At 42.4% G+C, this 12,503-nt stretch overlaps 1 protein-coding gene across 5 annotated transcripts in view; it reads left to right on the top strand.

The window, feature by feature from the left end:
• mafgb (v-maf avian musculoaponeurotic fibrosarcoma oncogene homolog Gb) overlaps window positions 1-11,756 on the top strand; it is a 28,561-nt gene extending 16,805 nt beyond the window's left edge. For all 5 annotated transcript variants that reach the window (XM_012829069.3, XM_031574899.2, XM_042708810.1 and 2 more), the window contains 2 exons: window positions 3,309-3,373; window positions 10,221-11,756. In XM_012829069.3, the coding sequence (XP_012684523.1) occupies window positions 3,338-3,373; window positions 10,221-10,697 (513 nt within the window). In that variant the 5' untranslated portion in view covers window positions 3,309-3,337 and the 3' untranslated portion in view covers window positions 10,698-11,756. The remainder of the gene's footprint in view (window positions 1-3,308; window positions 3,374-10,220) is intronic.
• The last annotated feature ends 747 nt before the right edge of the window (window positions 11,757-12,503 follow it).

Below are 12,503 nucleotides of genomic sequence, written 5' to 3'. Positions count from 1 at the left end.
GAGTAAAGTGCAGAAGTTGTCTCATAAAAGGGGGAATGGCTTTCTTGTGGTCTGTGCTCAGTGTAGCCAATCCTTCCTACCCGTTAAGCTTTTCCAAATGTGTTGAGGATGCAGTTTCAGCCCAGTCTTTCTCCTGACGCCCTAACCCCTCTCCTCCCGCCTCTCTCTGTCTCCTCCCCTAACCCCTCTCCTCTCCTCCCGCCTCTCTCTGTCTCCTCCCCTAACCCCTCTCCTCTCCTCCCGCCTCTCTCTGTCTCCTCCCCTAACCCCTCTCCTCCCGCCTCTCTCTGTCCCCTCCCCTAAGCCCTCTCCTCCCGCCTCTCCTCCCGCCTCTCTCTGTCTCCGCCCCTAAGCCCTCTCCTCCCGCCTCTCTCTGTCCCCTCCCCTAAGCCCTCTCCTCCCGCCTCTCTCTGTCTCCTCCCCTCTCCTCCCGCCTCTCTCTGTCTCCTCCCCTAAGCCCTCTCCTCCCGCCTCTCTCTGTCTCCTCCCCTCTCCTCCCGCCTCTCTCTGTCTCCTCCCCTAACCCCTCTCCTCCCGCCTCTCTCCTCTCCTCCCGCCTCTCTCTCTCTCTCTGTCTCCTCCCGCCTCTCTCTGTCTTCTACATCCTCCTCTCTATTGTGCTCCTTCGCATCGCTCTTCATTCCTCCTCGGCCTCATCATCACCCCCAATTATCTTCTCTCTCTCATCCTCTGCCCCCCAACTATTCCATTTGTTGGCACTCAGCATTTCTTTCCTTTCCTCTGGTTGTGATGGCTCTGTGATGATAGATGTCAGCATTCTTTAAAAGCATTTAGAGGTATTCATTATGCTCCTTCAATAGAGATGTCAGCATTCTCTGAGAGCATTCAGAGGTATTCATTATGCTCCTTCAATAGCTCATGACTATGATGACCTCAGCAGTAGTCGAGCTCTCCTCAGCAAGTACCTACTCTTTTATCTCGTTGCCAGTTTGTTTGATACCACTCGCCACACTGGCCATGAACTCCTGGAATTCAGTGCTGGTTTAAATGACTGTAAAAAAAATAGTTTTTGCCCTTTAGAAGAAAATTGTTGTTAATGTTGATCCCTGTGTGGACATGCTACTTCTCACATAACTGAAGCAGTTTTGCACTCTTTTTTTAATTCTAATTCTGTCTGGGCTGTCGTACAGGTATCGACCAGAGCACACACACACTCATGCTGCTGTGTCACATCCGTACTGAGGTGTAGTGACATATACACAATGAGGAGGTGTTTACCGGCTGTGTCACATGAGGTGTATACACACAATGAGGAGGTGTAGTGACATATACACAATGAGGAGGTGTTTACCGGCTGTGTCACATGAGGTGTAGTGACATATACACACAATGAGGAGGTGTAGTGACATATACACACTGAGCAGGTGTTTACCGGCTGTGTCACATGAGGTGTGTGACATATACACACTGAGCAGGTGTTTACCGGCTGTGCCACATCCATAGTGAGGTGTAGTGACATATACACAATGATCTGGTGTTTACCGGCTGTGTGCTGTGCCACATGAGGTGTGTGACATATATACAATGAGCAGGTGTGTGACATATACAAAATAAGCAGGTGTTTACCGGCTGTGCCACATCCATACTGAGGTGTAGTGACATATACACACTGAGCAGGTGTTTACCGGCTGTGCCACATCCATACTGAGGTGTAGTGACATATACACACTGAGCAGGTGTTTACCGGCTGTGCCACATGAGGTGGAGTGACATATGGACAATGAGCAGGTGTTTACCGGCTGTGCCACATCCATAGTGAGGTGTAGTGACATATACACACAATGAGGAGGTGTAGTGACATATACACACAATGAGGAGGTGTAGTGACATATACACACTGGGCAGGTGTTTACCGGCTGTGTGCTGTGTCACATGAGGTGTAGTGACATATACACACTGAGCAGGTGTTTACCGGCTCTTGCTCATTGACAGGATTTCTATAGGCAGGATGCATTTGTGTGTTTTATTGATGTATTTTGCGGCCATCTGTTTGGATACAATACAGCTTATTTTGAAAGATGCTGTATCTTAAACACTTCCGCACTAAACTCTTCTGCACTCTTCCAATCAACTGATATTGTGCAGGGTGTACATGAGCATAATATAAATCAATATTTGATGTTTATTTTAGTTTTGCACTGGAAAACAAGCTAATTTTTTTTCATAAAAGAAGATATTCCCATGAGAGTGTTGATAGTCACAAAGATGGCTTACTGGATTTAACATAGTTTCATGTCCTGAAGCACAGCAGCAATGAATCCTACATAGACTAGTATAGTACACTCACACAGAGCCTGGCAATTTCAGCATATCCTACTGTTGTAGGGTGCTACTGCTAGTGTTTCAGCATATCCTACTGTTGTAGAGTGCTACCGCTAGTGTTTCAGTATATCCTACTATTGTAGGGTGCTACCGCTAGTGTTTCAGCATATCCTCCTGTTGTAGGGTGCTACTGCTAGTGTTTCAGCATATCCTACTGTTGTAGAGTGCTACCGCTAGTGTTAGGGTTGAGTGGTGTCAAAGAAATTAGTCGGGCAATAGGTAACCAAAATGTGTAAAGGAAAGAAATTAAGTAATAATTAACACAAACATCAAGGCTCACAGCAACCTCCTTACCAAAGTGAACACGCCTATCCCCGGGTGTGGTGTGGTCCACTGCTCCTCAGGCTCAGAGGCCTGGCCTGGCCCGGCCCCGGGTGTGGTTTGGGGACTCCACAGCGCCCCCATATGTCATTGAGGGTTAGTGCCCAGTATATAGTGTCACCTACACGCACTAAATGTGCTGGGCATGTGGGGCTCCCCAAGACAAGCAACTTTGGTTGTACATTGCATTAGCCTCGCCCAACAGGAAGCAAGTTATTGGTGCGTTTAAGGTGATCTTGAGGGCCATCATTAAATAAAATGTATTATTATTTTTACTATTGAAATGATTATTATTGTATAGTCCAATATCACGATGTTGAAATAGATGAAACAGCATTGTCCCTATTTCTAAATGATCACTGCAGTAATGTTGATGGATCTCGGCCACGTTTGGGAGAATATGCTAACTGAACCCAACTGATGGTTGGTAATCAATCATGACTGAACAACAAAGCCACTCATGTGGAGTACACTTGGAGGTGCTGCTTTCTCTTCTCACCAAATATCATGTTACCTTTTCATGAATACCCATTTCTGTGTAGAAAGTTCAGGGTATAATTTGATCCTTACCCACCCTTCATATGTGAGGTACTTGGTCTGCCCAAATGAAGTCATTTGAATGTTGTCCTCTTTTTGTTTTGTAGGACTGCGTCTTGGAGTTGTTTATCGTGGCATGACGACCACTAACAAGGGAAACAAAGCCTTGAAGGTGAGCCACTTACACATCACTGAAGAGATAGGCCAGTTTATAACACAGTTTATTACACATCACTGAAGAGATAGGCCAGTTTATAACACAGTTTATTACACATCACTGAAGAGATAGGCCAGTTTATAACACAGTTTATTACACATCACTGAAGAGATAGGCCAGTTTATAACACAGTTTATAACACAGTTTATTACACATCACTGAAGAGATAGGCCAGTTTATAACACAGTTTATTACACATCACTGAAGAGATAGGCCAGTTTATAACACAGTTTATGACACAGTTTATTACACATCACTGAAGAGATATGCCAGTTTATAACACAGTTTATAACACAGTTTATTACACATCACTGAAGAGATAGGCCAGTTTATTACACAGTTTATTACACATCACTGAAGAGATAGGCCAGTTTATAACACATCACTGAAGAGATAGGCCAGTTTATTACACATCACTGAAGAGATAGGCCAGTTTATTACACATCACTGAAGAGATAGGCCAGTTTATAACACGTTTATAACACATCACTGAAGAGATAGGCCAGTTTATAACACAGTTTATTACACATCACTGAAGAGATAGGCCAGTTTATAAAACAGTTTATTACACATCACTGAAGAGATAGGCCAGTTTATAACACAGTTCATAACACATCACTGAAGAGATAGGCCAGTTTAATACACATCACTGAAGAGATAGGCCAGTTTATAACACTTCACTGAAGAGATAGGCCAGTTTATTACACATCACTGAAGAGATAGGCCATTTTATTACACATCACTGAAGAGATAGGCCATTTTATTACACATCACTGAAGAGATAGGCCAGTTTATTACACATCACTGAAGAGATAGGCCAGTTTATTACACATCACTGAAGAGATAGGCCAGTTTATAACACAGTTTATTACACATCACTGAAGAGATAGGCCAGTTTATAAAACAGTTTATTACACATCACTGAAGAGATAGGCCAGTTTATAACACAGTTCATAACACATCACTGAAGAGATAGGCCAGTTTAATACACATCACTGAAGAGATAGGCCAGTTTATAACACTTCACTGAAGAGATAGGCCAGTTTATTACACATCACTGAAGAGATAGGCCATTTTATTACACATCACTGAAGAGATAGGCCATTTTATTACACATCACTGAAGAGATAGGCCAGTTTATTACACATCACTGAAGAGATAGGCCAGTTTATTACACATCACTGAAGAGATAGGCCAGTTTATTACACATCACTGAAGAGATAGGCCAGTTTATAAGGATCCCAGGGGTATGTTCAAGGGTGAATGTTTCTGGTATCCCTGTCTCATTGTTTGGTGGCAGTTTGTTCTTTGTTAATGTTCTGTCAACCTTTTTTTGTCCTTTTTCATTCTTTCTTCCAACCTTTCTTTATTCCGTGTGCATTTGCTTTCAACTGGATGTGCCACACAAACGCTAGCGCATACAGTCAGAGTAAGTAGGAAATGGATATATGCTGATTAGTTTTGTGTGGCAAGATTACCAGGTGTGATCACTAGTACAGTGGTTAGTGTTGTTGGCTAACAAGTAGCTGACCTGGGTTCAATTCCTGGGCAATGCAAGATGCCATTGTAAGTCACTTTGCATAGACATGTTTGTTGAGGTTGCCTTTTTGGGTCAGTTGTCTCATTGATGGCCCATGACTTTCATATGCAGAAGTAATACTGGGAAAATGTCTTCAGCGACACCTACATCTATATTTTTCCTCCATACGTGTACATTTCAACGCACAATTGTTCAAATCTGCTAAATGGCACCGCAGTTCATTACGTAGGTGAACACATGGGGCTGTAGTTCAGATGACATCAGGCTACAGTTAAAACGATTGATTGGACGAGAGCTGCTGACCGTTTACCTGAGTTGAATCAGAAGTCCTTGAGCTATTAAAATGTCAGTTGTAGCGACCCTTGTGGACAGATTTTCATCAAATGTAGCATGCATCCAAAGAATGTTGTAGTGATTGACTGTTGACTGTCATGACATTTGAACTTTTACATCACAAAATATTGGACTTAGAGTCAATAGGGGCTGAGCTTGTAACTTTAACTGGTTTAACCTTTTATCAGCATGGTCTTGAACTGGAGCACACCAAATTTCGTGAAAATCGGATGAAGTTCCTCAAAATTTGGTGTGCTTCCAAAGAATGTTGTAGTGATTTGAATGGGTCAAATTTAGTTTGGACCTTAACATCATAAGATATCAGCTGTAGAGTCATTATTAGGGTTGGGTACCGAGAACCGGTTCCAATACAACCGGTACCTACCCGGACAGAAAAGCAACGCAGATTTCGGTGCTTCCTTTCGGTGCCTGAGCCGATTTAAATAAATAACAGCAACAAATCATGCAGCTAAATGAACAAAACTTTCGTAAAATGTTGTCTTACAAACAGGAATTATTTCAGGCTGCAACATGAAACACGGAGGCTGGTTCCAAAACAGTACAAAACTAGCGATAGCTAACGAGCAGTAGCGTTAGTGGCGTAGATCTGTCTGAGTACGATCTGTATGAATACTTTTTTGGGTTGCTAGGCAGATTTCGTGGGGCACATGTAAAACTGCCCCATCTCCCAATGTAAACTTCGGCCTGTGTCACTCACGCTCATTGGTGATTACATAGCAACAGTCTTATGACAGCGAAGAGCAGGCAGCATTTCACAGAGCAAGCACAAACAGAGCTAAAATTTTAACTTTCATACATGGATATGTGGAAATTTGAATAAAAGTTGACTGCACAAAAAAAGAGTATTGTCAAGTGCTGTTGTCACACATACCCACACATTATTGTTTATCTGCTTAGACAATGTTGTACTGATTTTGGTTACCAAGGTTGCTCAAAATTGGACCTTGACATCCGAAGATATTAGCTGTAGAGTAGATATGGGCCATGCCCTAAAATTTCGTAAAATCTGTGAGTCATTTCACCAATTTGGAATCTATGGTCAAGATTTGGTGTGTGTGCAGCATTTCTTAATCAGAACAAACACAGTAGGGATCCAGCCGCTTCGCTGATTGGATCCCCAATAATAATAATAAGAAGAAGAAAAATCTTTACAAAAACAATAGGGTTCCAGCAGTTACTGCTTTGCAATAATAATACTAATTATTATAATTCGATCAAATAATTTCAGTTGAATTTCAGTTTCTTTTCACATCAGTGGTCAGTTTCTTTTCATGCCAGGATAATTTGACATAAAATTTCATTACAACAAATTAGAAGTTGCGAATGTGTAATGTAGTATACGCTAGCCTACACTGTAGCCTATTTAACGGGATGCCACGGTGTTCGAACCTCCACGAGAGGTGTATAAAATATGCAAGGTCTCACGCCTAGCTATATTTGCTACTTTCGCTAGCTTTCTTTGCTATCTCTAGCTTAGGGAACCACCTTATCAGTTGGTAGTTGCTACTATGTGTAATATGAACTCATTTTAATATGAAGTAATATTAACTCATTTTAATATGAAGTAATATGCACAGGCAGCTTTTCATTTTGAGGAGACTGTAACATCAGCCGACCAATAAAAGGTTGGGTTCAGAGTGATGTTAAAGGGCTTCACATAGACATTAAACAAGCGTGAGAGAAATAAAGGGACACCAGTGGAGCAAGGGCTTACTCTGATACCAATGCAGTTAATGAAGGAGGTGAAGTACCCCCTCCTCCTTGACCTTCTCGAACACGTTGATTCAGTGGTTGCCGGGGGATCTATTAACAATTCGACTTTATGCGGGCCAGATTTACTAACAGAATTGCGCCCACTACCCGCAATATGCGGGTAAAGACATGGAACCGTATTTACAGAGGAAAGTTGCGCTTCCCGTCTAATACATGTTCATAATTGGGAGGGTATAAGGGAGGGTGGGTGTTAGCCGCATAAACATGGGAGGAGATGTGTAAAGTGCGCCTAATTATATATTCCGTGGTATTTACTAAGACTGCCTGACGAGAGCACGTCTCTAATTTGTGTGAGAATTCTCCGCCTCATAAAAGCAGGTCTAAACCAGGACTGTTCCATTTGTAACGAAACAAGAGGTGCTTTAGCATGACATATCAGCTGCTAAATGAAAACTATGTGCATGCGAGAGATTTTACGCAATTAATTTCAAACAAAAAATACAAACATCCGGGTTTTGGGTGGGTAAACAGGTGAAAATATAACGGAAATGTTATTTGTTTAAATGTTCATATTTTATATATAATTTAATACAGGCATATATTAATGCTGTAATTTGTCCATTTAAGTTCCCAACGGGGTACCAGACCATACATACCTTGAGTAGAGGGCTCCGCGGTATCGATACCCACTCCATAACCTCCACCTGTTCAGAAACCAGTGTTTGTTAGACGACATCTTCTAAGATGGTTAATGGTTCGGATTGTGGGTGGCCTGAGCCGGTCATTCTGGTCTGAGCTCGGTTGAATGTAGATATAATATTTGTAATAGTCTGCCAGATAGCATTTTTCTCCGAAGGCAGTGTATTTCTGTCTTGTACTGTGTTTAAGTTTGTTGTAACCTCGTGAACCAAAAGCTTTAATTCTAATTCTAATTGTAACTCATCATCTATTCTCCCTGCTTTTAGCGGCGCGCTAATTACACTAGAGGGCCGAGTAACGCGCTGATTACGCGACAAAGTTCTTGTTTGATAAATACTACGTAAAATGCGGAAACACATCGTGCGCTGTTTGCGGTTTGGCGAAGGCACTGATTACGCTGCGCTCGCAAATGTACGTAAATGAGACTCTTAGGGCCTCATTTACTAACATTGTGACCGCAGCTTAATCTGCGCCTTTGCCAAACCGCAAATAACGCACAGTATTTTGCATCCTATTTATCAAACAAGAACATCGTCGCGTCATCTGCGCCTAACACCGCCCATTAGTGTTATTTAGCGCTCCGCTAAAATAGGGAAGAAAGAGCCTACGTGTTCCACCATGGATGATGAGCTAAAATTAAAATTAGAGCTTTTGGTTCACGAGGTTACAGCAAACTAACCCAGGTAAATATAGAAACTCTAGAAACTATATTTCTCCGTTTAGCCCTTCCGTCCGTATTAAAAGTTGTGATCACTTTGAATTCAAGACTGTCTTTTATTGGTGAGCTGATTTTGGGAAATTCAACTTTTCAGCGAACATTGAGTTTCTGGGTTGCTATGGTTACCCCTCAGGGTGCCTGTGCAGCTTCATATTAACGAGTTTATGTTCAAAAGTTCATATTCACACACAGGCAACTGCAAACTGTTAATATGGTTCCCTAAGCTAGAGATAGCTAGGATAGTTAATAGCCAGGTTAACTGCTCCATAGCATCCCGTTAAATAGTCTGGTAGGAATACACGACACCCCTTACTTTAAAACGGCGCATTCCAACACTGAAAACCAGGCTTTTCAAAAATGCTACCCTAGGCAGATACATTTGAAAACTGGAGTTGTAGCGTGGACAGGGCAGGGACAACTGAAATTTTCAGACGTTCGGTTTGCTTGAACTATGGGTGAAAATACGGTTTAAAGTAAACCATACAATGACCGGCAATTCTGGGTAAAGCGTGGCCGAACAGCTAGCTGGTGGGACAATTTTGTATATGCCTATATTAAATGATATATCAAATATAAACAATTAAAAAAAAATAACATTTCAGATGTTTGTATTTTTCAAATTTCTCGCAGGCACATAGTTTTCATTTAGCAGCTGATATGTCATGCTGAAACACCTCTTGTTTCGTTACTAATAGGGTACATAATTAGGCGCACTTTACGCATCTCCTCCCATCTCTTTGTGACGAACACCCACTTTCCCTTATACACTCCCAGCAGCGGTAATCTAAAGTGCGCCACCTTTGATAAATACGGTTTTAGGTTTTTACCCGCTATTTTACGCCTGAAACAGGCGCAATCCTGTTAGTAAATGAGGCCCTTAGTGTCCATTCGCACACAACACCGTAACACTGTGAGTGGGAATGAGGTAGCCTATGTGTTTGTGTGTGTACGTGCAAGGAGAAGGTGTAGCATTTTGACTTGAAATGCCTATCCCATTTTGAAATGGCTAGTAGCACTCGTACCACAACTACATGGCATTTAGTTTTACATGACAGGAGGATGTAACGTTGAATAAACTGCAGTTAATAGTCAGGTGTGGTCAATACACAGGTTTGTTTAATAAAATGACAAAATACTGTAACACGGTTTATAAACGGTGCGGTTTATAATCAGGGAAAATACGGTACTCTATATTTTTAAACAGGGAAAATACGGTACTCTATGTTTTTAGGACAAATTCAAATCACAGGACAATATCCTGGTAAGACCAAAGGTTTTTAAGCCTTCCATTTCTGTCTCAATCTCCATTCAAATGGTGGATTGAAATCTTCCCGGGGCCCCGGACTGGTCTGGGTTCAGCACCGCCCTTGGTATGATCTATTCTTTTCCCGTTCCTTTTAAAGAACTCAAGGCGTTATTTGACTTATAAAAAGCTGCACGTTTAAGGTTTTTTTAAACTGTAAAAAGAGGTTAAGATCATTCTAAGTTCTTGTCACAGGTCATCCTATACCATGCACATGCTACAGTAGAGTCACTGTATTTCTACCTGTTCCTAAGGACAGATTCTGGATCAGGACTATGGAGCCAACTTGTAGAGCCACTGTATTTCTACCTGTTCCTAAGGACAGATTCTGGATCAGGACTATGGAGCCAACTTGTGTCCCTAGTCGGGGGGAGGGTTGTTTTGCACACTTTGTATATTTTTTGTCCTTGACCAATCACATCCCTATTTCATTTGAAATAATCCCACCCCTCTACACTTTGTGTCTTGCTGCCAGGTGAAGAGAGAGCCGGGGGAGAATGGCACGAGCCTCACGGATGATGAACTGGTGTCCATGTCGGTGCGGGAGCTGAACCAGCACCTGCGGGGTCTCACTAAGGAGGAGATCCTGCAGCTGAAGCAACGCCGGCGCACGCTCAAGAACCGGGGCTACGCTGCCAGCTGTCGAGTCAAGCGCGTCACACAGAAGGAGGAGCTGGAGCGGCAGAAGGCAGATCTGCAGCAGGAAGTAGAGAAGCTGGCCAATGAGAATGCCTCTATGAAGGTTGAGCTGGATGCTCTGCGCTCTAAGTATGAGGCGTTGCAGAGCTTTGCAAGGACTGTGGCCCGTGGCCCTGCGCCCCCCATAGGCAACACAAACACAGCAACTGTTGCCCTGGGCAACGCTCGTGGCCCCTTGGCTTCAGTCATTGGCAAAGTGGGCACTACCAGTGTCATCACAATAGTCAAGTCAAAAACAGATGCACGGTCTTAGTGAATGGGTGGAGTGAAACAGAGCTAACAGGAGAGAGGAGGTCAATGATCTCTCAAGAAAGGGAAGGCTTGGTCAGTGCATTCTCCTTTAGGCACAGGAGAGGTGAAAGGTCAGCCCAGTAAACATATGTACTTGCCAAAAAGACAAAGGATTTAGGTCATTAGTGTAGACTCAGCAATCCAACCAATCCTGCACTGTCTCTTGGCCTTTCTTGACTTCCAGCAACTAATTCAGTTGGCAGACATTACCAGGGCTTCCAGTAAGGTTTGTGTGTGTGTGTGTGTGTGTAAGTGTTACACTGTATGTGATGTAGTTCTCTTTTGAAGATTGTGTTTAAATATTGGCCTCATCACTCACTAGATAGGCCCCATCCAGCATTGCGCATTATTTCTACAGTGTTTTTTGTACGTGCTGTTCACATGGGTTTGAAGTTAATTCTCTGTGTGATGTTTAATGTTTCTGCTAATGAAATATGTGATGTACTGCAGTGGACATATAGTTTTCTATTGATGTGCCGTGTTTAGTCATGCTGTGGTCATATGTTGTGTGAGGTGAAAAACACAAACTGAAAAGCTCATTGTGCCAGGTAGGCATGCACTTCTGGACTGTGCCTCACGCTTACAAACCTCTGCAGCCATGGAGGACACAAGACTTTCACCACACTGAAAAAGAATGACTATATATTTATGGAGTGAATCAGGGACAAGATTACAACCTACTGCACTGGATTATCCAAACGTAACAGCTGATGGGTAAAAGGCTGAGGGCCCTATTTTGGAGGTGGAAACTTTTGGCGAAAACAGGCAATTCTGCCTGCGTGGGTTGTCTTAAATTCCAGCGGTAAACTCAAAATTCCTCTGGGTCGTGGATTTTGGATATAGTTGAGGCGACATATTTTTTCCTGATGGGGAACATTTGAATCCGCCAATCACAAACCACATAAGCGCACCTTCTACTAAAGATTATCTTTTTTTGGTCGCCGTGGAATGCAGAAAGAGATTGCATTTAGATTGGTCCAGGTGTTAAAATTCATCAAAAGACATCGACTGCACCAAATATGCAGAATAATTCTAAGAAAGCCATGTAAAGGATACATTTTTAATCTTACTAACATATTAGTAACAGATGAACTTAATATGCCGTTGCAGTAAATGCTTAAGCCCTTTCTGCTCACACCATAGTCTACCGATCCTATTGGGGAAATGAGTGCAAGTAGCCTTTTCCATAGAAAATAGAGCTGACCTCTCGAGGGTCAGAATGTCTGCTGAAACAAATATGTAAGCCTTTCGTTGTAGAAAATGTGAGCATTTTTCGTTGCAGTACCTAGCTCAGTTGCTATTGTGTCCCATTAGACAAATTTAGATGATTAAATTGAATGTGTATCACATGTTACGAATGTTATACATTTTACATGCTAGACAGAATTCATTCTCCAGAAGGGGTGCGTTTATGGGATAGGCTATATTGATCTTGACAAAAATAGCTCGTCGTGGAATTTAAGTGAGCAAAACTATGACTTTCTTTTCTACAGGCTCAAAATCAAATAACCTGATTAACAATGTAAGTCGGTTGGAAGGGATGTGGCGTGGGCATTTTAAACATGTCTGACCAGCTCAAATTATGTGTCAACGAATTAAATTGTTTAGAACAACAAAAGAAGCGAGGTTTATTCCTTGTAAAAGTGCTCCTGGCCAACACAGTCCAATACCCCTGGAAATATTTCCATCTTCGATTGTGTCTGACGCATTCTGTTTAAAGGGACTGTTCAGCAGTGCTATTGGCCGGCTTTAACCAAACCTTTTACTA

Source organism: Clupea harengus, chromosome 10 (genome assembly GCF_900700415.2).
Source record: "Clupea harengus chromosome 10, Ch_v2.0.2, whole genome shotgun sequence".
NCBI lineage: Eukaryota > Metazoa > Chordata > Actinopteri > Clupeiformes > Clupeidae > Clupea > Clupea harengus.
The sequence above is the reverse complement of the archived record's forward strand: the minus strand, read 5'-3'. Positions and strand labels throughout refer to the sequence as shown.